At 42.9% G+C, this 24,808-nt stretch overlaps 7 protein-coding genes across 12 annotated transcripts; 1 reads left to right on the top strand and 6 right to left on the bottom strand.

Moving 5' to 3' along the window:
• The first annotated feature begins 298 nt into the window (after nucleotides 1-298).
• Nucleotides 299-2,232, top strand: LOC108601768 (ecdysteroid-regulated 16 kDa protein). 2 transcript variants are annotated; one of them, XM_017989693.2, is made up of 3 exons: nucleotides 299-407; nucleotides 1,455-1,549; nucleotides 1,611-2,232. In XM_017989693.2, exons 2-3 carry the CDS (start codon nucleotides 1,465-1,467, stop codon nucleotides 2,003-2,005), a joined length of 480 nt encoding a protein of 159 aa, XP_017845182.1. In that variant the 5' UTR covers nucleotides 299-407; nucleotides 1,455-1,464; the 3' UTR covers nucleotides 2,006-2,232. The 2 variants fall into 2 exon arrangements, with proteins under 2 accessions (XP_017845182.1, XP_017845181.1); XM_017989692.1 differs by lacking the exon at nucleotides 299-407 and adding an exon at nucleotides 1,074-1,182.
• A 21-nt stretch (nucleotides 2,233-2,253) lies between these two features.
• Nucleotides 2,254-5,595, bottom strand: LOC108601767 (neuropeptide CCHamide-1). Its single transcript, XM_017989690.1, has 4 exons — nucleotides 5,395-5,595; nucleotides 3,192-3,227; nucleotides 3,082-3,128; nucleotides 2,254-2,958 (listed from the first exon to the last, which is right to left on the bottom strand). The coding sequence occupies exons 1-4, from the start codon at nucleotides 5,456-5,458 to the stop codon at nucleotides 2,569-2,571; spliced, it is 537 nt and encodes a 178-aa protein (XP_017845179.1). The 5' UTR covers nucleotides 5,459-5,595; the 3' UTR covers nucleotides 2,254-2,568.
• Nucleotides 5,596-5,967: 372 nt separating this feature from the next.
• LOC108602480 (10 kDa heat shock protein, mitochondrial) lies at nucleotides 5,968-6,527 on the bottom strand. The gene has a single exon (XM_017990603.1). It carries the CDS (start codon nucleotides 6,490-6,492, stop codon nucleotides 6,184-6,186), a length of 309 nt encoding a protein of 102 aa, XP_017846092.1. The 5' UTR covers nucleotides 6,493-6,527; the 3' UTR covers nucleotides 5,968-6,183.
• A 1,523-nt stretch (nucleotides 6,528-8,050) lies between these two features.
• LOC108604066 (pyrokinin-1 receptor) lies at nucleotides 8,051-10,691 on the bottom strand. Its single transcript, XM_017993330.1, has 5 exons — nucleotides 9,920-10,691; nucleotides 9,207-9,812; nucleotides 8,811-9,028; nucleotides 8,613-8,753; nucleotides 8,051-8,535 (listed from the first exon to the last, which is right to left on the bottom strand). The coding sequence occupies exons 1-5, from the start codon at nucleotides 10,155-10,157 to the stop codon at nucleotides 8,482-8,484; spliced, it is 1,257 nt and encodes a 418-aa protein (XP_017848819.1). The 5' UTR covers nucleotides 10,158-10,691; the 3' UTR covers nucleotides 8,051-8,481.
• A 697-nt stretch (nucleotides 10,692-11,388) lies between these two features.
• On the bottom strand, nucleotides 11,389-15,214 carry LOC108604065. Its single transcript, XM_017993329.1, has 2 exons — nucleotides 15,159-15,214; nucleotides 11,389-14,238 (listed from the first exon to the last, which is right to left on the bottom strand). The coding sequence occupies exon 2, from the start codon at nucleotides 14,212-14,214 to the stop codon at nucleotides 12,433-12,435; it is 1,782 nt and encodes a 593-aa protein (XP_017848818.1). The 5' UTR covers nucleotides 14,215-14,238; nucleotides 15,159-15,214; the 3' UTR covers nucleotides 11,389-12,432.
• A 1,262-nt stretch (nucleotides 15,215-16,476) lies between these two features.
• Nucleotides 16,477-21,006, bottom strand: LOC108602241 (kinesin-like protein KIF19). The gene is made up of 6 exons (XM_017990290.2): nucleotides 20,911-21,006; nucleotides 18,973-19,125; nucleotides 17,511-18,918; nucleotides 17,310-17,458; nucleotides 16,914-17,257; nucleotides 16,477-16,847 (listed from the first exon to the last, which is right to left on the bottom strand). The coding sequence occupies exons 2-6, from the start codon at nucleotides 19,081-19,083 to the stop codon at nucleotides 16,628-16,630; spliced, it is 2,232 nt and encodes a 743-aa protein (XP_017845779.1). The 5' UTR covers nucleotides 19,084-19,125; nucleotides 20,911-21,006; the 3' UTR covers nucleotides 16,477-16,627.
• Nucleotides 21,007-22,038: 1,032 nt separating this feature from the next.
• Nucleotides 22,039-24,723, bottom strand: LOC108604247 (abl interactor 2). 5 transcript variants are annotated; one of them, XM_017993626.1, is made up of 7 exons: nucleotides 24,594-24,723; nucleotides 24,010-24,373; nucleotides 23,333-23,949; nucleotides 23,190-23,256; nucleotides 23,098-23,109; nucleotides 22,846-23,033; nucleotides 22,039-22,786 (listed from the first exon to the last, which is right to left on the bottom strand). In XM_017993626.1, the coding sequence occupies exons 2-7, from the start codon at nucleotides 24,360-24,362 to the stop codon at nucleotides 22,623-22,625; spliced, it is 1,401 nt and encodes a 466-aa protein (XP_017849115.1). In that variant the 5' UTR covers nucleotides 24,363-24,373; nucleotides 24,594-24,723; the 3' UTR covers nucleotides 22,039-22,622. The 5 variants fall into 5 exon arrangements, with proteins under 5 accessions (XP_017849115.1, XP_017849116.1, XP_017849113.1 ...); XM_017993623.1 differs by having other exon boundaries at nucleotides 22,623-22,786; nucleotides 23,190-23,277; XM_017993627.1 differs by lacking the exon at nucleotides 23,098-23,109 and having other exon boundaries at nucleotides 24,594-24,722.
• Nucleotides 24,724-24,808: the final 85 nt, after the last annotated feature.

Below are 24,808 nucleotides of genomic sequence, written 5' to 3'. Positions count from 1 at the left end.
CAACAATAAACCGGCAATAGAGCAGTGGCCTTAATACCGCAAGCATTAACTAAAGCAACACTATATGAATTAAAATACTTTCATTGTTCATTGACCGCATATAGACTTTACGAGATTTGTGCATTAAGTATGTTTCTCTATAGCCATATAGCAACAATAGGCCGGATTCCGCTGAATGCGTAGCAAATGACAAAAAGGCAAAAACAACAACAATAATTGTGTAAAGCTTGTAAAATGCGCTGTGATGTTAAAAAAAAAAACCGGCTCAGTTGCTTTTCATCGTTAGCTCCAAAAACAACACAAGAAGTGACCAGCATTTTGTCAATTTCTCAGTTTAAAGCTTCATATTTTGTTTGACTCAGTTGCATTTGAAGCTCAGCCTGTGTAGTACCGAAAAAACGATCAACGTGAGTAAAATTCGAAATGAGAACAGTTTGTGGAGGTGTGTGCTAGCTTTCTAAAGTTTATCAGTACGTCATCAATTTAAATAAACTTCCTGAACTTAAAATGTCAAGCGTTGCATATTTAATGTGAAACGAGTAAATCGTTAAATAAATAAGCAATCATGCATAGAACGACAACCTTACTGACCTGGGTTCAGCTGAAGAGTCACTGACTGTTCTCAAAGTGAAAGCTTTCAAACTGTTATATACTTAAATTGTGTGCATCGGTTCTAAGCTTAGCTTATTGTTGATTGAACAATAAAAATTGACAATGGAGCGCACAAGGCTAGACATTAACACTTCCCCAGCTTAGACCCTAAAAGGCCTTAGGGAAGTACTTGACTGGAACTGTTATATTGACATACGGACTATGAGAGGCGTGTTTATTTGTCATCAGCTGATGTGGACAAGTGCGAATTAGCGTACTTCACAGATACACAGCAGCTACAGTAAACGCTCAAGAATATTGCCAAACGTCACGGATGCAAGCAATTTAAGACGTCTACAAGCACGCAAATGCTCAAACGCCAATTGTTCAAATTGCGTATATATATTGTGAATATAGCTATAGCTTGACTCTAGACTCTAGAGTCTGCCACGCATACCAAGCAGGCGAGGCGCTGACAAAGAGATCTTGCCGCTACAATATTTTAGTTAAAAACGCGCTGCGCCAAGCGACACTTGCTCAGTCAACAGGCGTCCGTTGAAAGCTCGAGTTTAAAAATCCAAACGGAAATCTGTAAGAAATTAATAAACAAAAATTGCTTGCATGTGTGTGTATGTGATTTTGTTTGTTTATTTTAAGTTTGTATAATTGTTTGTGAATGACGAAGCTTAAAAAATTTGAGCTGAGCTCGTGTATCTATAAGATACTTTTAAGTGCATATTAACAACTTTTTGCTGCAAATTTCGAGTCAAGGTTCATCTTTCGTTGAACTGGTTTTCGGCTGCGAGACAAGTTTTAGTGTGTTCACAATTATTTTAAACATAACTACGCCTTGTTTATTACAGCCGCTTAAAGATGCAATTTAGTTCGACGTTGTTGTTGATCTGCGCCGCTTTAATCGGCTGCGGCACGGCGACCGAAGTGAGGCCCTGCCCCAAATGTAAATACAACAATTAAACTAAATAATTTGCCAAGCTATTTAATTAATTAAACACTTGCAGCCAAGACACGCGCTTTAACCGCCGATGAGGTCACCATCTCGAACTGTCCTAAAAATAAATGCATACTGAAACGCAATACGGAGGCCAGCATCACCATGAAGATCAAGCCGGAGCGTGATTTCAACGAGCTCAACTCTGATATACAGGGAATTATACTGGATGTGCCCTTGCCTTTCCCAGGCTACTATGGCACCAGCGCCTGTCCGCATATCTATGATGCCGCTGGCGAGAAGCAAGTGGGCTGCCCGCTCAAGGCGGGTGAGACCTACACATACAAGAATAGCTTTAAGATACTGCCCTTGTATCCTACGGTTACTCTGGAGATACACTGGGGCTTGGGCGACAAGCAGGGCGATGCTGCCTGCTTCCAAATACCCGCCAAGATCAAGGCTTAGTTACTTGCGTTATTAGCTTGTTAACTTTATTTGTTAAATTTTAAAAGTTTGGTAGTTTATAGTTCATAGTATATATTAAGTGAATGCATTGGATTAATCTGGGCAATATTGCGACAACCAGCCAGTGGCGCAATATTCGCAGTGAAACCGAAACAAAAAAGCAAGCAAATCAAATCAATTCGATATACATATAGATATAGGTATATATACATAAACATATATTTATATATGTATAGTGTGCTTATAAAATAAACAATTGACATAAATAAATAAAAGCTTTAGGTTTTGTATTACATTTAATGTTGCTTAGTGAATACAATAGTAGTGGGGCTTGTTTCTGATTTGTGTACTTTCGCCCACGTGGCGTATGCGCAATTTGCGTGCTTTAATCAATTTATAATTTGCAATTTTTAATTGTAATTTTTCGTTTATTAGAGCGCAGCATGCAATTGTCAGATGAGAGCACAGATCAGCGTTTATATTCTGCAATAAATATCGTTTAATTGTTTATAATGTATTTTTAGTGTATGTGTATGCGTGAGTTAATCAATCGCGTTCAGAGTTCAATTAGTCACTTCAAAGATTTCAGCCATTGGCAGGTGTTGCTGCTGTCGATGTTGCTCAGCCTCAGCCATGGCTTGTTGCAGCTTGCGCCAACTATCAGCAGCATCGCTGGCATCAAACTGACGCTGTAATTGCTGCAGTTGAAAGCGTTGCTGCCGCAGCAGCTGCGTCCATTTGGCAGCATTAAACTCGCGATTACGCTGCTCTGCGCCCATTACAGGCATTGTTGCCGTATTCTCCGTATTATCCTCAGCGCCCCCTAAAGTCAACGGCAAGTCATACTTTTTATTGCTATTGTTATTGTTGTTGTTATTGTTGTTGCTGCTGTTGTCATCGTCCAAAGCGTTGCCATTGTTGTAGAGCTGTTCGGCTAGTTTATTGACGTAGGGCTGCAAGTAAATGAACATAAATTATATGTACACTGTTTATGAGCTTTAATCAGGCAGCTAGTAGCATTACAGCTTTAGATAAAACGGATTAAACAGTTTGATTAGCTCTAGTTAGATAAGTACCTGCTTAGCTGCAATTGCTGCTCTATTGCCCGAACGCTTGCCATGTGCTGTAAATAGAAAAAGAATTTGAAAAACTGCGACTTACGCTAGCATTAACTAAGCCAACTTACCACCCCAGCAAGAGTGTCCATATTCCAGACAAGAGCCTGCAAGAGAAAGCAATTTGCAATTTGTAACTTTGCTTGGCATAAATCTCGCGCAGTTTTTTTTGTCAGTAAAGAGTTGGCTACGTGTATATGAATTTATGAGCCAAGCTACCTGCTGAGTGCTGCATTGATCTCACACGTGGGGAGGAGTGGGTGGCACAGCTGTCTTAAAGTCAGCTTCACAATTGCGTAAGGCCAGCAGACAACAGCAGCAGCAGCAGTTATTGTTATATGATGCCGCAAGCAGTGATAAATGTAATCCATTACGTAGTTGCAAGCTAATGTGCTGAGTGAAAGCAAAAGAAGTGCGTGCTTAACGCCTTATGTTGCCTTTCCCCAGGTACTAGCTATGTGTTGGACTATTATGCAGCAACCTTGCTACTGCTGCTGTTGCTGCTGCATTTTATTGTGTGGCCAAAAACTAATCGCACAAATGGAAGGCAGAAGGCAACACAAAAGGCTATGACGCTGTTGCTAATCTTGGACTCTCACATGTCTCTGCAAGGCGTCAAAAAAGTTGACATAAGCACAGCTGGGCACATCGCCAGGCAACAACAACAATAAGCATGAGGCAGCTGCGCTGCAAGCGTGTGCGAGTCCTTTGCATAAGCCTTGGCTAATAAATATAAACACGTTGACGTTTGAGTGCTCTTATCACGCAACGTTTGGCTGCTCTCCCACTTGTTGCCAGCCCCAGAGCATATGTCAAACGTGTATAATCATTTGTCAATTAACTTAAGCGCCCGGATTAATTGCCGGCAAGTGATAGCCATGGCCTTGCTTGTCAGTTTGCTCATCGAAGGACCATCATTAAATGCAGCACAGCGCAGAGGACTTTACTTGTCTAAGCGTCTAATTAACATGCCCATTGACTTTAATAGCCGCGCGGTCAGCGCTCTGTGTGGTCAGCATTCTTAATTACTCTTTTTTTTAATAGCTCAACTAACGTCAAACTCAAAAGTGAAAAAATCATTAAAGCGAGCTTTTTATAGTCGTAAACCAAAAATAAAATGACATTAGTTGTTATTTTAAGCACAAGGAATCAGCGTAGCATTTAACAACAATTATTAAGAAATTACGCAAAGTAATTGTGCTTATCTTGGTTTTGCATTACAAAACTGAACCTATGCCAATTCAATTGCTATCTAAACCCTTTATAACAAAGTCCAAATTGCCGACAAAACGAAACTGGAACAATGTTTGGGGGGCTGCCTATCAGACTAAAAATGCCGAGGGGGAGCTAAGCTATGAGGCGCGCCACCCAACTGCAGTGTTGCCAATTTACCGCCTGCAGGTGGCACAGCTTGAGTGGTTCACACGATTTTTTGTTTGTTTTTCTTGCTTTGCCTGGAAATTGTTGTTGCGCCTGTTGTTATTTGATACGCAGTTCGGATTAATTTACGACCGCAATTAAAATAGTTGAGGCATCTGCAGACAATAGCCGCCTGACAACCGATCTAACTGCAAAGCATAACAAGTGGGCGTGGCAAAGATACAACTCTCAGTAAAGAGACAACAGGAAATTGTTGATAATGCGCATTAACCTTTTTAATAATAAAAATGTGTGTTAATAAGCGCTTTTATGACTAGATTGATATGACTAAGCATGATTGGATTATTCTAGGAAGAAAATGATGTGACGCGACAATAGCTGTGCACGCCGGAAGTTACGCCATCTGTTGGCAAATTAGCGTAAAGTTGTTGTGCCAAAACAGTAGTATACTTTTAAGCTGAGCTCCAAAAACTATGTTGGGTCAATGTAAACTAAAAAGCAAAATAAAATGCTTGGGCAGTTATTTGGAATTTTTAATATATATAAATAAACATACTTTTTTGTTGATAATGAGCTAATAAAATATTCAACTGATTTTAAAATCTACCAGTTTAAGTACAACTATTTTTACGACATAATGATAGACAGAACTTCAATAAGCGTTAATCGAATTCATAAAATTTTAAAGTTTGAAAGAGTACAACTTTTTGAAAAGCACTAAATTAAATGAAATGTTTCTAACGTTTTTAAAGCAGCTTTTTACATATGTAATTTCTAAATATATTTTACTTTAAATTGAAATCTATACATAATTAAATTATGATCATTTTATTTATATTTTAAAACTTTTCAATTTGATTTTTTATTTCAGTATAAACACCAATTGACTCTTACCTCTCACAAGAGTGAAGAGCACCAGGAATATTAAAATAGCCCAGCTGCATTTGAAGTACCACATCTTGATAACAAAAGTTTTTTCTTTCGAAAAACGCAGTAAACACAATTTAAAAATGCGAATGAGTTTAAATTTTTGAGCTTCACTTCTTATTTTGCAACTGCAATTTTCCACTGGACTGTATGCTGTATGTTCTGTGGTGCGAGTATCTTTTTGAATTGCGAACTAAATGCGTTGGGCAAACGGCTTTTATAGCAAGAAGCGTGCTGCAGCGGTGTTTACCGTTAACACGTTAAAGATAACGACAGCCAATGCGAACGAGAACGCAACGGCAAACGAAGAACGAAGCAGCGACAACGCCAACGCACGAAGCGTTTGCCAATGAGCCAATGAGCGTAGAGAGAGGGTCAGCCAGCAACAGGCTGACGTGTGAGTGGGCACGCTGTGAGCGTGGAGCAGTGGGGTAAGCCCTGAACTATGGACTGGGAGCACAACAAGTTGGCCAAAAGTTGAACTTGTTGCATGGCGCCGCTTTGGTTATGTTGCAGCTTAGTGAGAAATTAGAGTGAACCTTTGTGTATACATATATTGTTTATTTTAGTGTAAAAGATGAACCATCAAGAGAGAGAATGAACAATTGTTTGAGAGTTATGCTGACATACTTGCTAAGTTTTGTGTAGTGCTACCAAATTAAACATTTCATCAATCATTTAGTTTCGAACGCAGTTAGTGTAAAATAGTATTGTGTGCTTAGCCTATATACTTAAATTATCTTTTAATTCTGAACGTCATTCCAGCTTGGCGAGTATGTCGCTCTCGCGGAAGAGCACATATTCACGCTTGTCGTCCATTTCCACCTTGGTGCCGCCGTATTTGGGCAACAGCACACGATCACCCTCCTTGACAGCCAACGGCAAGTGTCCAGCTCCATCGGGATTGCGTGCTCCGGGCCCAACAGCTACCACCACGCCTTGCATTTCCTTGGGCACAGAGTCCTCCGGCAAGAGTATGCCACCAGCAGTTGTGGTCTTCACTTCAGCTCGCTGTATTAGTATGCGATCCAGCATGGGAATAACCTTTTTAAAAACGTTAGCCATAATAAAATCTCGCAATAAAAGAAAAAAAAAAGAAACTGCAAAGAATAAAGAAAATTAGTAAAATATAGTATATTAAATATTATTTAATGCGCACCTTTTTTATTATTTTTATTTATATTTTTATTGAACTGTCTCGTTCTAACGCTGGAAACTAACTAAAATTTACAGGCTTTGTACTTACGAACCTTTATTCTAACTAAAACTTAAACTTCAAGGCTTGCTTTGGTTTCAGTTTTGGTTCACTCTAAATATGTTTAGTTAGCTGCACTATATAATAAAAAATATATGTAGTTAATTATGTTTTGTTGCTGCAGCCTTAGTTTGATGAATTTCCCACGCATTGCAAGCGTCAGCGCCACCTGTTGGCTTTAGTGCGCACTAAGCGTCATACTGTGTGCGCGTGTGTGTGTGTGTGTGCAAGTCTTTGCTTTTAGTTGCCCGACGCGCTCGTAAATCAAAAAATTTCACAACCTCTACGTCATTTTGCGGACGTCTATGTGTGTGTGTGTGTGTGTGTATTAGTGTATCACTTCCTTTGCTTTTATGCGCCGTTCTATGGGCTTTTTGGCTTTACGTGACGTATATGGAAACTTTTCTATACCATGCACAAAGCATGGCCATGATGCCTGGCCTAAGCGGGTTTGAGTTTTCTTTTAAAAGTTTATTCAAATGTCTAACAAAACGCAAAAGTATTTATTAACAAGAAATTGAAAATTAAAGTTAATGGAATTTAATAAAAGTGGTCGAATTTAAAAGCGTATGCAAGCCTAAGGCTTCGATCTATACTTAGCATGTGCATTTTAGCTTGCTGGGAAAACTAAATAAGTTAGTCTACAATCATAAATTTAGATTTTCAGCTCATGCGCTGATTATGAGCAACATTTTTATATTTTGGGGCACATTTATTAGCACGTTGCGCTTTTTTTGTTGATATGACGCATTTGCTTGACAATTTATTGGTGCAGGGCATAAGTTCAGTACGTAAACAAACATTTCATATGACACTTCAGACCCCCGTCCATTCTCCCCACTGCGTTTGTCTAAGGCTTTGGTGTTGTTTTGGCCACCAAATTCAATTTGTCTGATTGCATTTTCATAAAAAATGCATTTGCAGATAATTTGAATGGCATTACGTATACGCCAGCATTAAGTGTCGCACGCAAATACACGCGGCCATGGCCAATACCATGCTGATTATTGTATCATTTTATTTATGCATGCAGATGGCATACGCACTTGCTGCTATGCCAAATCGATAAAGGAAAAAAATGGCATTGCGCATTTTGATCAAATCAAATTAGAATTTGTTGTTGCCAGACGCCGCATAGAGCAGGCGCAGGCGAAACCCTAGTAATTATAATTAAAATCAAAACAATTTGGCAATGGATTTAAGCCAAGCCGCTGATATTATTCTTAAAGCCACAAAGGACCAATTAGCCTGCAGCTTGATTTACGAATGTCGAAACTTTGCTGCTGCTCCATCATTCATCATATTGACAGCCCGTCAAGTTGTTTTTTATGCTGGCTAGCTAGCGAGAAAGAAAACTTCTTCATTTTGCTGACAACATGTTGTGTATTTATTTTAAATTATATTACAAGTGCAACTTTAATTTGTTCGTAGCTTACATAGTGTGAAATTTTGATTGATTTGCCAACACGTCAGCAGTTAATTTATTATTATAATTCTTGAGATACAGACAGACTAGTTTAGGCAAGCATATACTTAAATGTAGTAGTTGAACTAGCTGCAATGTTTAAATAGTTTTGTTATAATAAATGCTTGAAGCTTGATTGTAGTAAGTGTTAAATTAAAAATAACTTGTACTAAACGCTTTGGTCGCTGTAATTAAGCATGTTAAAACACAAATTATAAATTAAAATAAATTAACACTAGGAAGCATTGAGAGCTGCATACGCAGCCAGTGATAAATATCATTATTTAGAAGGAAACTATAAAATGTCTATAATTATACTTATGTGCATTTTAAATTACGAAACTAGCTGCGACTTGGACTGCTGCAGCTGTCGTTCGTTCAGAGCACTCTAGAGAGAAAGAGAGAGAGAGAGAGGTAGCGTGAGAGTTGCTTGCATATTACTCATACGAACTGTGGTGCACCAACCTGCCTGAGCGCTTGTTTAGACTCAATGGAATCACGTTGTGTGCTTGAATTGAGCGTCGTAGTGCGTTGTAGCCGCCGTGACTCCAACTGCTGGCGTGAGTTGATCGAACCCTTCGAGTACTTCTTGCCCAACAGCACAGCCTGCAAACAAACAAAGCAAAGGCTTATAATAAATTAAAAACTTGCATTGCTGCTTACCTTGAAGGCCTCGCGAAACTTGTTGCTCATGAGATTGTAGAGCAAGGGGTTGATGCAGGTGGACAGATAGTAGAGCACGCCGGACACATAGGTCATCACGGTATAGAGAAACTCATGCTGGTCGTGCCATTGAGCGCCACTGTCGGGCGCATAAATGGCAATCAGGCGCTGCGCATGGAATGGCGCCCAGCACAAAAAGAAGCAAATGACAACGGCCACTAGACAGACACAAATGACACAAGAGTAATCAGCAATGTTTTTGGGCAACACAATAAAAAAGAATGTAATGTCGTAAACGTTATGTACATGATAAGTTGCCATAAATTGCCCAGTCAATGGCTGATTAAGTGTCACACAGTCAGTGGTCCGATGCCTTGCAAAATTGAGAGCACTTACCCAGCATTCTAACCACGCGACGCGTGCCATAATGATTAAGCCTTCCCCGCACCGAGCTCAGCTGTGCGCCCGAATTGTTGCTCGCCAATGTGCCGCTGCCAGTATAGCGATAGAGCACTGTATTGCTCGGCACGCTCTTCAGCTTCTGCTCGCGTCGCAGACTGCCCTCAGCGCCGCCGCCTATGAGATGCGAGCGATACAAGTGCAGCGCTATGAACAGATAGAGCACCAATATAATTGACATGGGCGCCAGAAAGAAGATGAACGTGGACAGCTGAAACGAATGCTCCAGTATGACGCGCACCACCAAGCACCTGTCCACGCCCGCATAGTTGCTAATGCCAAACTGCGCTGCCTGTGGTATGGCCGTCAGCACGGCCAGCAGCCAGATGAGCACAATGATGCGTATGGCGCGGCTCAGCTTACTCATCGCCTGCCCCAGAAACGGATGACAAATGGCCATATAGCGTTCCACAGTAAAGGCCGTAATAGTGAGCACAGTTGCATTCGCAGATGTCTCCGCCAACAGGCCACGTCCAATGCAAAAGTACTCGCCAAACACATATGGATACTTGGACCAGATGAAGTACATCTCTTGCGGCACGCCTACACAAAGATGAAGAGATGATGACATGTAGTAGACTTTGCTTAAGCAATTTAAGCTGCTAATCGAATTCGAATTAAATGTCAATTGAACCGTGATGCGCACTTACCTGAGAGCAGCAACATGAAATCCGAAATGGCCAGCGAAAACAAATAGTAATTGGTAGCTGTATGCATGGAACGATTCTTCTTGATCACAATGCAGGTGCTAATGTTGCCCACAACGCCTGTGAGGAATATCAGCCCATATACAATGGTAACGGGTATGACCAGACTCAAGGGATCACGCTGTGCTCCTAGCTGGTGGCCCAAGGTGGCGTTGCTTTCATTGTTCGCCTCCGGCGACATTACGCTGCGTTACGAGCTAAGCGTTCTGTTTATATTTTTATTTCTCTTGTCTTGTTGCTGTTGTTTTCAAAATTTCCGCTTGCTTGGCATACCAGCCGCCGTTTAACTGGCAATGTCTCCCTGCTATGCTAATTATTATAATTCGATGTCACGACTAAGCAAATGCAACAGCAACAGCTAAAGCTAAAGCAACAGCAGCGGCAACTCATACATCGCTTCTGCGAGCGAGCGGACGACTTGACTTGCGACTTGCTGCTGAACTGCCACTGGCACGCAATATACACTCACTCACTTGTCCAGCCCGTTCACCCCGTTGCTCGTTGCTTGTTGACGACAAATAACTGTCAGCGAGGTCGCGAGGCGCTTAGCCCAAGCCCAGGGCCCAGCGATTGCTACTGAGCACTGATTAGAGCCATTGAACAATTGATTGAGAGTTTGACAGCGATTGAGAGTTTGAGCCCAAGTTAGGTTCAAGTCCGAGTGCTGCTGCTGTCAGTTTCTGTTTGCTTAGAGCCCCAATTCGAACCGCACGCTAACGCGTTCCGAACTTATCTGATAAGCAACGGCGACATTTTCATTTAGATTTCTATCTAAAGTGAGCAAAACTTTGCGAAGCGTTGCGTCGCTGTTGCGTCGCTGCTGCTGCTGCTGCTTCGGCGTATGTGTATATAGCCAACATAGTTGCTGCCAACAAAAACAGTCAAAATTATTATGACGACCCCATGCTGTTGGCTTAATTTTATTTTGGTCTTGCATGCGTTTGTCAGTTGCCTCCCCATGCAGCTGATGGGTGACATTTTCCCCTTTTGGCCCAATCATATGCTCATTCATTTATTTTATTTCGTTAAGCGCCACACAAAATCTTAATCCAACAACTTTTCGCAGATGTCATGGTGCGTGCGCTGCTTGTCAACTATCTAGACTTGCATACAGTATAGCAGACACCCATACAGTTCCATATGCACTTGATATATGGCATCGGGGCACGAGCTTCGCCTGCTCTTCCCCTGTGACGTTGAGCAAAGCTTTGCAAAGCTTTCGAGGGTGCTTGTTATTTGAAAACTTATGAATGAATCGAATAAACAACTGAGCAGCACAACGACTAGCTTATGCACTCTAAGTTAAAAACACTTTGTTTTTAATACATCAATATTAATTGTATTTTATTTAGCATCACAACATTAGAATAAGTCGTTGTGATGGTTCAAGAACATTCAGAAAACCTTTAATTTCGTACATGTATAATGTGAGTACATATAGTTATAGTCGCTATATCGAGCTATATATATATTTCAAGAAATATGTTTTTCTTTTAAAATCACTGGACACTTGTTCAACCAGCCATTATCCAGAGCTTGGAGTCCGGTTGCTAATTTTGCTAATTTTTTTTTTAGTTTAAAACATTTATCATAAGATACAAGTTGCTCATTTTCATTTTTCTTAGTTTTAAACATATATAGTATAGAGTAGTAACTTGGCTAACAAAAAATAAACGTTCAGCCTCCAAAGCTTTCATTCAATTTTCATTCGCCTTCAGCTTTTCTTTTCTCTTAGTTTTAAACATTTATCATAAGAAAAGCAAATATGTATACAGTAGTAACTTGGTTAACTAACAAAGTTAAAACAATTTTCATTCTTTTCCTTACAGTATTTGTCTTAACACACTAACATCAATAAAATGACCAAGTTGTTAAGTTTTGATATTGAATATTCATTATGTTAGACAATGCGGACATGGCCGGAATAACTTGATGTGTAGCTAAATATTTATACTCTGGGCTAAGTGTATCGTAACTAATGTTTAATACTGTTTGGGTATTTTTTAAAAAGCTCACAATAAAATTTGTTAAGCTCGTTTAGTTAATTGGCAACTGGAGGTATGACCAGAGCTCAATTCCGATATTTCACTATTGTTTGCAATGAAAACCTTAAAGATGGCTTAAACTTTGAGCCTAAACTTGTATACAGTAAGTACTTCAAAGTTTGTTTAAACATTAAACTTTCAAGTAAAATATGTCATAAGTAGATGCATTGAGCTGTGCTAACACATCTATTGCTATTGCACTGTTCATGCTTAAACTTAAACTCGAAAGTTCTGAAACATCGCCCAACCGCCATCATCTGCCTCCGAGTCTGACTCGTCCTCAGCGTCCGACTCGTCCACATCGTCTGACTCGTCCTCATTGCCCTCACTGTCCTCATCATCCTCTTCGTCCGAGGATAGTTCAGAATCAGGCTGTACTTCCAGTTGCGGTCAGTTGACAAGCCTCTCCTGCTATAACAACACCTGCTTCAACGGCGGCGAATGACGCTCGAGTATCTTCTCTGCTGCCTCCACATCCAGCCCATCAATGTCGCACGCCGTCAGCTCACGCAGATTGTCCGCACCCAATGCGATATAATGCATCGCCTGCAGCGTCATCAGCGAACAGTTGCTTATAGTCAGAGAGCGCAAGCGTTTCAGGCCTTGCACAATCAAGAAAACAGTTTCATCGTCCATCAGGAAACAGCTGGCCATAGACAAGGACTCCAGCCCGCGACAATTGTCGATGAGCGCATTTATGCCTCTGGTCTCCAAGCGATTGCAATAGTCCACCTTCAGCAACTTAAGCTCGGGCAGCAGCAGCGCGCGACACAGAAAGCGATCCGTGAGATTGCGACAGGCCTGCACCGTCAGCTTGTTGAGCCCACGCAGACGCGCAATGCCATAAGGTCGCTGACCGACGCCTAGAAAGCCGCCGTCTGTGATGCTGCTGCAGTGATCGAGGCAGAGCACACGCAGCCGCGTTTGATGTTCAAAAATAGTGGCCAGAGTTTTGTCTGTGGCGGCACCTTTACAGTTGTCCAAGCTAAGCTCGCGCAGATTGGGCAAACGCGCCAACATTGCACACATGGCCTGCTCATCTATGAAGCAAACATCCTGCAGGTTCAGCTGCTGCAGCTTGTCGTTCAGCTGCGTGGTGAGGCCCTCAGCCAAGGCACCGCCGTTTATGCCGCGGCAATAGGCAATGCTCAGCCACTCCAGCGAGCCGCTGAGCAGCTGCAGCGCCTCCATACAGCGGTCGTCCAGCTGCACGCAGAACATGCAATCCAAGTAGCGCAGACTTCTTGGCCACTTTTTAGCTACACGCAGCAGTATATCATTGGTCAGCGACAGCATTCCAGTAAGATCCAAATTGCGCAGTGGAGCGCGCGCTGGTATGGCCCTTAGTATTTCCTCCAGCAGCAACATATGACAGTTGCCGGAGAGCTTCAACGTTTTGAGCTTCAGCATGCGCTCGAAGGCTTTGCCCCAACTCGTCGTGTCTATGCCGGGCGTGCAGCTGAAGAATAAGTCCACACACTGCAGCGTGGCCGAATGATCATAGAGCACCTGCAGCAGCGCTGGCTCGTTGTTGCGTCGATACTCATACTGCAAGTGGCGCAAACGGACTCTGTTCTCCCTGCGTCGCAGCTGCATCAACATCAGCAGCTTAAGCGTGGGATCCAGACTGACGCCATCGCACTCGAAGCCATTGAGATGTGTAAACTGCTTCAAGTCGAGCCCATCGACATACATACTGGTATCATTATCATCAAATGTCGTCGTTGCGATTTGCAGCGATTGCAGATTGGGCAGCCTGCCGTCAATGTTGCAAAACACGGGGGAGCGCACCATCTGCAGATGCTTCACATGCTTGCCCACCAGCTGCAAGAGCTGCACCAGCTCACCGGTGGTAATCATGTCGCGCAGCTCCACATGCTCGAAACTCAAATAGCATGCGCCGCACTCCACGTGCTTCTTCAGCTGCGTAATATTATCTTGGGTAACAATCACCTTGGCTTTGTGCAGAAAGTAGCGACGATTGACCACGTTGCGACAGTGCCAGTTCACCAAACGCAGCTGCTGCAGATCCAAGTAGGATAAGTAGCTCATGAACTCTAACCACAAGTCAATAGGCAGATCCTCTATGCACGGGATTTTCCTTTTACATTGAACCCGCAGCTCTTCTTCATCCGTGGAGCTGGTGATGCAGATGCTGTTGCATGATAGCGCATCAAGTGCCCCAGTCGCCATCTCAAGCTCCTCTTTGATAGTCTGCTAAGTATTAGAATAAAGAAGAACTTTTAAGCGAAATTTGCAAATACTTGTGAAATCCGCAAACTGCGTTGCAGTTTATGTATATCGATAACAATTGAAAATTAACTTATGCTAGTGTGATCGATATACATTAATTGCTGCTACGAAAAAGCGTTAAAAAATTACACTCTGGGTAATATGAGATCAACAAACATTTATGAGCACGCCTCTTTATGTACTAGGGGGACGGCAAGCTATTTTTGTTTGAGTATACTTAATATGTCGATCATACGACTCCCATAACAAGCGAGATTAGAATTAAGTAAGCAAAATTTGTGATGTATTTAACAAATGTTTTAAAAGTTGTATATAAAAAATAATAGTTAACAAAACAAGGCACTGACAAGAGGAAAGACTTCAATTTTATTTTCTGAGTTACTTTTACTTACATTTGCCATATTGTAACTTATTCATTCGTAACATTTGTAATGTCTGCTGAATAAAATATTAGGCTGCCGACTGTTCAGATTCCAAAAGCATTCAGATTCCAAAATATACATGCATTTTAGTAACTTTGACAAGCGGCCAATTAAAACTGCACTCATATCAAAAACACAATATTTTCACACGCATTGAGCCATCAAAGACGCATTATGCTCCTTGCCTCCCGCTCGCTACATCTATGATGCACTGTAATAAGTACTACATATACTATATTCAATAACATTTCTGTACTTCGTATGACGTGCTTCAATTTTAACTGCATACCATACCAAGGGGTGTAGTCTATAAATAGCCATAATCTTTGCAACCACCGGGCTGAATGCAGTTGGTCAGAAACGCTTTTTTTACTTGCAAAGGAGCTACGCCAACGCTCCCTCAGATTATCCCCCCCACACTCAGTGAGGACCGTTGTTGGCCTCTCATAAATTTTCACTCACCTGCGTGTCGGTGGGGTTGTCAATACAGAAATCGTTGAAAAATCCACAGCCACTGGAGATACTTCCCATGCACTGTATTTGTTGTTAAGCAATTAAAATGTTTATTTGTTTGAGTTTCTATTGCAGTCGCTGCTGCATACAATTACGCATTGAAATTTATTTGGAAACAAAATTGATGAACTTTAACTTTCTGGTGTGTGCGTGTGTGTGTAAACACTGCTAAGCTAAGTACTTGGACACAGTTTAAATAAATTTACTTTTCACTTAATTATTTCATTAACAATTTAGTTTTAAAATGAATTTTCTTATTTGACAACAACCTGCTTGCAGTGGAAATTATGAAATCTAAATAACCAGCTCGGCGCTGCAGCGTAGACAAAACCACTCCAAGGGCCCACAGCTGTGTATCTAATAATGAAAACTCAACTCTCGAGATACTTTTATGCGAGCTGCCAGATAACATGCTATGGCAACGCATGCTCACAGCTCTCACGCACTTTTTACTCTCCATTCGGGGTGAGAGTTTGTATTGAAGCGGAATCGCTCTCTCCGCTGACGCACTGCACTCTCTCTCGCTCTCTCGCTCTCTCGCACGTTTTCTGGTTTGTTTATGTTTCTTGTTTGTGACCCAATTGCATACATAGAGAAAAACAACATTGAGTTCCATGCCGGTTTACCTACATCTTACTGTTGTGTTTTGTGGGTCGTGTTCACCCATGAAAAGTCAAAACGCATTTAGGGGAAGTTGAAATTACTACAGGCATACGGTTTGTATGTGTGTGTGTGTAGCGTGGCTCAATTGCTCAGGAGCGTTGCACAATTTAGTGAAACTCACGCTTATCAACAGTACAGTGAACTCTCCTTGAGTTGCAGTGGTTGGTTGCTAGGGTAAGTCACATTAGCAAGAGTTTTAATATTCTGAATGCTTGGTTGTTATTAAAAATAAACTATGTGTCTTTCAACAGAATTGATAAGCATAAATACGTAAATTCATAAATTCATTACAATTCATAAATGAATTTGAGCGTTTTTATGCAATATTATCTTTTTGTTTTAACTACACGACAAATAACTTCTATCTTTCAACGTGTTGCTGTATCAATGGAGATGCAAGCAATCGAAAAGATTTAAATATATTGTTGTCAATATCCGCACTCATTATTGATAAGACAAAATGAAGCTCAAATATTTCATAAGATAATGAAATAAGGCAGTTCAAAAGAAAAAGCCAATTTATTCTTAAAATAAAATAATACTCCTATGTATTCTTCCTTACAGTGTTCCTTTAAAAACACAATACTTTTCGTTTCTTTAGGCTACGTATTTATTCAAGAACATGCATTAGATTTTAAGTATAAATATAATTGATGTGTCAAATGATTTTTTGAGCAATTGCAGTAATCCGATCCGTTAAACTAAACCTTTACAACTATACCTGAGCAACTCGAGCAGAGTTGGCATTGCCGCCTTTAAGGATGCGTTTGCTTGCCGAGACGCAGCGACGGACGACGCGTGCCGGTTGCTGCTCCTGTGCTCGGATTGGACATGCGAGGCAGACGTGCGTTGACTTTGGGACCCATTAGCCGATCTGGTCCCTCCAATACTACATGCTCTGGCTGACCTTCAATAGCTGGCAAGGGCGAGGCGGGCGACCACTCAGAGCTGGAACTGGAGCCGGGCGAGTCGGAGCTATAAGCAGATTAAAGTAATTGTTATTACCTCAGTAAGAGATGAATTTGAAGTTGGCTGCCCTACCCGGCCGTATAGATGGGCGGCAGTTTTTTCTCATAGTTGCTGCTGCCTGGTGTGACGACGCCCGCATGTATCTCCTGCTGATAGAGGCCATAAAGCTCGCGCAGCTCATCTGGCAGCTCTACATTGCCCTCCTCAATGAGACGACGCTGTGAGCTGATAATATCCTCGCATAGACGACGCTGACGCTCGGCGCGCAGTAGCTGCAAATCACGGCGTCGCAGCTCTGCCTGGCGCGCTAGCCGCTCTGCCTGCAGCGATACCTTATCCGCCTCCAGTTCGTGCACGCGACAAAGCAAGGCCAAAAGCTCACGCTCCTCATCGCTTGAGATGCGTTCCGGAAGTTCCTGTAAAAAACAGAAATTGAGTTGCAAGTCTTTTGTGGCATGGCCAACTTACATCTTCTAGCTTGACACCCTTTTGGCGGCACAGCTCCAGCTCGTGCTCAGTGTTTTCACGCACTTCCTTATAGCGACGCGTTTCCTTCTCAATGGCAGCCAGCTCACCCCAAGCGTTCTTAAGCGCCACCGAGCCCTCCGACTCCAGATCTGCAAGCCAGCCGTTAGATTAAAGTTGTACACTATGAATTCAACTACTCACCATCATCGCCTGGCGCATCGTATAGCTTGCCTATGCGTCCCTGCCAGTGTGATATAATCATATGCTGACGCTCTGCATCCAGTTCCAGTCCAAGCAGATGACTCTCAGCCTCGAGCAGCTTGCGGCGCAGCTTCATCTGCTGCTTGAACGTCAGCACAATCTGTTCGCGTAGATAACGCAGCTCCGTTTTGCGCTGTTCGTTGAGCTCTCCATTGGCTGGTTGGCCAGGCTGTGCGGGATTGGTGGCAGCCACAGCAGCTGCTGCAGCAGCGGCGCCGCTGCGTGGACGCTCTGTTAGCATCTTGGTGCGCAAACGCGAGACTTCATCGCGCAGCTCCGAGACCAGACTCTGGTAGTGCTTGGTGGGAAAGTTCTTGAACTCATCAATGTAGACAGAACTCTGCAGCTTGGTGGTAATGCTGTTGGCCCGATCCGCATAGACCAGCGTATTCTTGGTCTCATCGCGATGCTTGCTCTCGGGCGCCACATGGGCAATCATGACTGTCTTGCAGCGGCCGCTGAGAGCCTCTTTGAGCAAACGCGTCAGCTTGGAGTCGCGATAGTTGACATAACGTGCGCCGCCAGACAGGGCATTGATGCAGTTGCCCAGTGCCAAGAGACTGCGATTGATGTGTGCGCCCTCCTGCAAGCGCTTGCCACGATTCTTGGTCTTCTTGGCGCGCTCCGAGCCCGCCAGATCGGTTAGGAAAAGCCTGCCCTGCTTGGTGCCCAGTGGAGTGCGCGTCTGCACAGTTATGCTGAGCAGCGCATGACTACGAGATGAGGTCTGATTAGCTGCTGTGGGCTCCATGGTGCGCGCCTTGTTGCCCTTGAGCAGCAGACTGACCACCTCCTTGCGACTGGATGTAGTAATCTCGGAGAGACCGGCGACAGTAATGCGCTGCCCGCGATGATCCTCACGCAGCTCCAGTGGCCCACCCGGATTCAGCAGATCGCGTATAAGCTCATTGTAGATTTCCAAATACGAAATGGACACTTTGCTGGCGCTATCCGGCCCAGCGGCTTCAATATGCGCAAAGATGTCCTCAATGGCGCGCACCATAAGTCCAATATCCTGGCTACTAACGTCTGAGGCGGTGACCACCATGCGCTCAGCTGTGGCGGGCTTCTTCCGCTGCACCGGACCAAGCATGGTGTGCGTCTTGCCCGAGCCCGTGGCGCCATAGGCGAAGACAGCGGCATTGTAGCCATTGAGCACATCACGGACAAGCGGCGCTGTTGTGGTTCTGTAGACTTGCTCCTGTGTGTCGTTCTCCTTGAAGACATGATCGTAGCTGTACTGGCGTGGACGACTCTTGCCGCCGTCATCAAATAGCAGTGAACCACCTGAGATTACCTCAATGCAGCGCTCTGTGGCCTCCAGGCTGGGACGAACGCGCACTGCCACCTGCAAAGGACAAGATTAAAGATGCAATGGACATATGTTGAGCAGTTGACTTACCACTAGACGCTCCTCTTGAGCTGTTTGTGTCAATGCCAGTTGACGTCCTTGGGATGAGTTGCTGCCACCGCTGCTGCCGCTCCAGCTGCTGGCGCCAGCACTTGCCGCCATCTTGAGATCCTTGAATGAGCGCGTGTCTTGCAAGTTGTTGACCTGCGGCCACAAAGAAACGTTTACGTTTACAAATGGTGTCAACAGTCGTAAAAATGTCATTAACTGCGCACTCAATAAAAATCGAGGCTTAATGAACTGTAAACTAACGCCGCAGCGTCAAGGTCTTTCCTGGCTGACTTGGCTAATTGATATCGCGTTGTTGTGGTAGCGCGTGCCTAGCCTGGGCTAAAGTCCTGGGCGCTTTGTTTACAAGATGGCGTGTGCTCATAATTCAAGCCCTGAACTTGAATGGAACTGCGTGCCAGTGGCATGCAAATCAATGGAGGTCGCAGCTTTGCAATTGCAGCTGGCAATTAATTTAATTAAATGATTATAGCCAAATCAGACAATAATGCCAATTAAAATTGTTGACTTGCCACATGCCACACTATTCCAATCTCAATCTCAAATTGTTTCATTTGCTTAAAAGCGTTTTGAATAATAAAGCGTCAAGCAAGTCGCACGCTCAAGTTAACTTTTTGGGCGACAGACTGCATAAATTATTAACATTGTTTAAGGTCTCGGGGGCATTAATAATCGAGTGCCTCAAGACCTCTAAACAAATCGAGTTGTAAGACATACCTGCCCTGTACTCAAGGTACAGCCAGCACTTAGCTAAAGCTTTAACAGAAAATTTCATATTAAAATCGATTTGCCTCCATAGTGCCTAAAATGCCACTACACCTTTCGTGGGTTTTTTGTTGTTGTTGTTGCCAACGCTTGTTGACGGCTTGTTGTGCATAGCATAGAGTATATGTGTGTGTATAAATTATGGTCGCTTATTGAATTTGTGTAAATTGTCCGCAGACACGACAACGCGCCACAGTCAACGTCATTTGGCTGTGTGTGTTTGTGTGTGTGTGTGGCTTGTTTAAATATTGTTGGTGCTTTGATTTGGCTTTAGTTAGTGCCAGAGCTTTATCACATTTCTTTAATGATGGCTTTAGTTTTATAAAGCTACTGATTTGATTACTATTATTTACCTGTTGGCTGCGCACATGTGCTGTTAATAGTTAAATGAAACAAATTCATTGGCATGTGCATGAAAGCATTATCATTATCTATAGTGAAAACGTATTTTAGTTCAGCTAAGCGAGAGGGCGTGAATAATGACTGTGTCACTTGGTGAAGCTAAAGTGCATACAAATTGATTAAGAGCCTAAAAATCGATTTTATTAACACATCCTAATGATCCTCTGTGCACTCAAGTCGTAGTTCATAATTACATGCTCCACTGGCGCGCGCGTAACTTCAGTGATTTTGATTGATGGTTACACTTGAGCTATATATAGCGACCGCATATCCTGGCAAACTTAAGCTGACGTCACTTATATTTATTCAAATGTAGCCAATGTGCTAAAGCTGCAACCTTCAAGCTGGCCACTTAATAACGACCGCAATTAAAAAACTTAGCTGCGTGCCTGTGCCTGAATCTCAAGCACTTGGCCTGGCTTAAAAACGGGGCCAACTTCTCCGCATTGTTTACAATAATATCGCCGAGCAATTCGCACAATTTCAAATACAAAATGGCTGCGCCTGCCCTCAATCTCTGCACATGAAATAAAGTAATATTTTACTCAAGCTCAAGCGCTAAAAGTAAATCCAATGCGGCTAATGATGGCGAGCCGATAAACAGTGCGGAGCACAGTGCCAAGTAGGTCAATTATATGCGCCAAGAGTCGAAAGGTAACCACTGAGCCTATACAATGCTTTTGGCTTATCAACCATTATATAAACATATCAAATTTACAGTCAGACTTGTTCAAAACTTTTTACTGCACTTACAAATGTTATTTGTTGAACAAACTGCAGATAGCCAACAAAAAAACAATGTTGTGGCTTATGTATGGTATACTTAATATTTTTCGTTGAGTCAGCGAATTAAACTGTAGCAAGCGCGCGAACCGTTCGCGTGGTCGGACAAAACTAAACTGAAAGGCGACCGGCCTGGTTGGACTCTTGCCTGTTGTCCAGCACGAATGAAATTAAATAGGCACACAAGTTTTTGCTGGGTGGTTGCCTTGTGGGTGGGGGGCGAGGCAACTGGCGGCTAGCGACATGGCATTGTGTGCTGGCCGCATAGCTCAATCAATTTCTTAGTTGTTTTTCACGTGTTTTTCCAAATTGTTGAAATGCTAATGCGCCATTTTGCATACAATTCCTGAGTTGAGGCACAGCTGGGTGCGCGGAATTCTTTGCTGATAGTTGCATGTAGCGATGGCGTCAAACTTTAATCCCATACATATACAAACATGTACATTAGGGGTATTCCTAGAACTGATAATGATTCTTAGCTTAAAAGAAAAGCAACTAATATGATTGTTGTTGTAAAATTTCTTAGCAACTATCAAATTTATACATATTAAATCAAGTTACAAGTCATTAGTCATATCCTTTTTTGTATGCCAGCTGCCATGGAAATGTATTGCAACTCCCACTTGCCTCAACAAGCAGCAGGACTAACTGCTGCGCCTTGTTGCATGCTAGCGCTTTTCACTTTTCCGCTCGAGAGACATTGAAATGTGGAAATTATTTCGCATTTGCTGGCTGCAAAATTTGATTGATTGATAGATTTGGGCGTTAGTTCGATGAGTGTTGGCATTTGTAAATATTTCATTGAGGCCAGGCCGGTACACCCGCGCCACGGCACAACAAAACACGCATCACTCACAAGTGTCGAGCATGTGTGCACGCCAAGTGTACGAAATTTGCATTTCCCTTGGCCACTTTCACTTGAGACTGCGTTCAAATGCAAGATTTGAATTTTGAATGCACAACTGACACGTAAAGGTCAAGCTAGAACTTGGCCATGCCAATAACACGGTCAAATCTAAAGTGGCTTTGAAATTTTCATTAGCTTTTAGACCATATATAATGCATGTATGTATATTTTTTAAAAATTTGATTTGATTGTTTTATTTTTCATGTAATTTGACTTTAACTAAATATTCAGTATGCACAAGCGCAAATAATATGTTTATAGTTAATAAGTATTTGAGTGTGTGTGTGTATATAAAGAAACGCAATACCAACTGGCCAATACTTAGAAGCTAAAGGCTAACTGAAATTCGTATAACCTACGACATGGATAAAGGATTGTGGACTGTGGGCGCAGTGTAAACAGTTTCCGGAGTAAGCGCAAGCAAATATTTAGACAATATTTTACGGTAAAACCAAATTTAACTAGAACACTAGTGCATGCTTTAAATTTTTAATTGCTTTGGGCTATTTTTTGGCTATTTAGTTTATGAATTAGTTTATAGTTTACGTTACGAAAGCGAGCGCTCAATAAAATGCCGTGTATATGTGGCGTGGGTGACGACAATTATTTTAGATTATACTAGGCGGAGCGTGGAGTTTATGCTAGTGGAATACTTGTATGAGCGTGCTTCGCTTGCTTTTGCATGTTTAGTATTATGTTTATATATGTATATAATCGAATCGTTATTGTTGTCTCTGTATCTATGCATATTTATTATTGTTATTGCTGGCAGTGCTTAGACGCAAGGCTCCACATAATTGCCCGGGAATAGACCGGTAACGCCATCCATAACACCCTCCCACCAGCCGTCGTCGTTCTTCTTTAGCACATAGAGCACTGAGCTCTCCTGGAAGCTCAGCTCATCATCCTTGTCGGCATAGTAATCGTAAATGGCGACCACTGTAGACAGCAATTTTCGAAATTAGTAAGGAATTTTCTTTTCAAATCAATTCGTTTACCTTTTTCAATATAATTTTTGGGCACCCAGCCTGGCAAGTTTTGATCTTCGGGCACAATAGGCGCCAGTTGTGGGCCTGTTGAGTTTCTGGGACGTCCAAAGTCCTGGTGCTCATCCTCTGGCGGCGGCGGTGGCGGCAAAGGCGGCGATTGTGAACCTGGACGTGCAAAGTTCAAGCTGAAATGATTTCTATAAAATGCAAAATGTTAGCAAAAAGTCTAAACATCTTGAATTGTTAAGACAGGCAAATTACCTATTGGGATTCCTGTGCGCAAGCAGTTAGCAAATAAATATTAGTTTTAAAAATGTATAGATTACATGCTTTATGCCTATGTCTTGTCTTACCTGTTGATATTGCGTCCCAGCGTATGCATTCCGATGTGGCTCTGCTCTGTCATTTCGTGTTGGGAGACTGTCAAGGGTGAAGGCGGCGCTGTTAAGTACCAATGTGAGTTTCAACAGGCAGCTACATTTATAGCTTTACTTACGTGGAATGCTGCTTCTGTCGTCATAAGTTGTAGGCGGCGGTGGTGGCAGTGACTGCATCATGCCTATCGAAGGCAGATTGACATGCGTAGCGATTTGCTGGCTCGGGGGCATGGGCAACGCACTGTAGCCGGCGGCTCGCTCATTGCCCGATGCACCACCGCCAGTCGTTGTGGTTGACGAAGCTGTGGACATGCGTTTGGGATGTCCAATGGGATAGTTGGGTGCATAGTGCGATGGCACCTGTGGTGGATTCACCACTGGTGGCGTACGATATTCGCGTGAACTTTTGCCTAGCGTGCCCGTATTGCTGACCGACTTGCCCAATGTACCCGTATTGCCAGCACGTGACATTTGGGGCGGAGTTGGTGGCTTGGTGGTAGGTGGCGGTCCCACCGAAGGCGGGATCAGCGATTGCACTGAGCCATGGCTCGAGCCACGATGTTTCTGCCGACCGCCTACATGCTGAGCAACCGAGTTAATGCCATGTCCAATCTCATCCAGAATTGAATAGTCAATGGGCTTTCGCACATACTTGATGGGCTTCTCCGGATTAATGGGCGCTACTATCTTGAACTGCCGAGAGCTCACCTTATTTGCGGTCAATACGCCAATCTCACTATTGGAATAAATTAAATTTAGTTGAAGCTAACGAGCACTTTATTTTGCATTGACTTACCGTCTGGCGACTTTCTCCTTGTGTATATGCACCGTTTGAGCAATATGATTCATCTGCGATTCCATCTCGCATAGTTGCTGCGCCTGTAGATCCAACAGCTGCATGTAGCTATAGGCCAAAGTATTTATCTGATACGCGACACTAGCCAAGGATTGGGTGGTGTAGTTCTTAGTAGCCTCGAGCGCTGCCTTTTTATTGTCGGCGCGATAATAAGTGTCCTCGCAGTAGTCGGCCACGCGCTCAAGATTTGTGTAACTGTCGCGCAGGCTCTGGCGGCCATCGGGAATTTCGGTGCGTATCAAATTTGATAACTCTTCCATGATGTCACTGGACATGGGCGCTTCGGTTAACATAGGTGAGGATGCTACAAGTAAAGCAAACACATTTTTCACCACACAGAAAGAAAATTAAAAAAAAAAAAGAACGGAAGTAAACACATCTGCACTAGGGCGGTGCTGCTGCTGACGTCGACGCCGACAGCGGCAGAACAACGCAGTGGCAGCTTCGTGCTGATTACTAATTAGACCGTGAGCTTGTTTTAAGCTTTGCTTTCTGCTTATGGCACTCACTATATTTGCACTTACTTTATGAGCTATACGCTTGCACACGAAAAACGTTTTAGAGGAATATGGGCTGCGCTAAATGCAATTAAATGCAGTTTCTACTTTACATTTTACAAGCAATGTATAATGAAAATGTAACTTCAAGTGTTGAAAAGCACATGCAGCAGATTTAGCGCTGCCAGATCGGTAGAGACGTTCGCGTAAATTGTAAACAAAGTGAAAGCATTGCCCATGCG

The sequence above is a fragment of the Drosophila busckii genome, chromosome 3R (genome assembly GCF_011750605.1).
Source record: "Drosophila busckii strain San Diego stock center, stock number 13000-0081.31 chromosome 3R, ASM1175060v1, whole genome shotgun sequence".
Classification (NCBI taxonomy): Eukaryota; Metazoa; Arthropoda; class Insecta; order Diptera; family Drosophilidae; genus Drosophila; species Drosophila busckii.
Note: the sequence above shows the minus strand (reverse complement) of the source record. Positions and strands in the feature narration are given on the sequence as shown.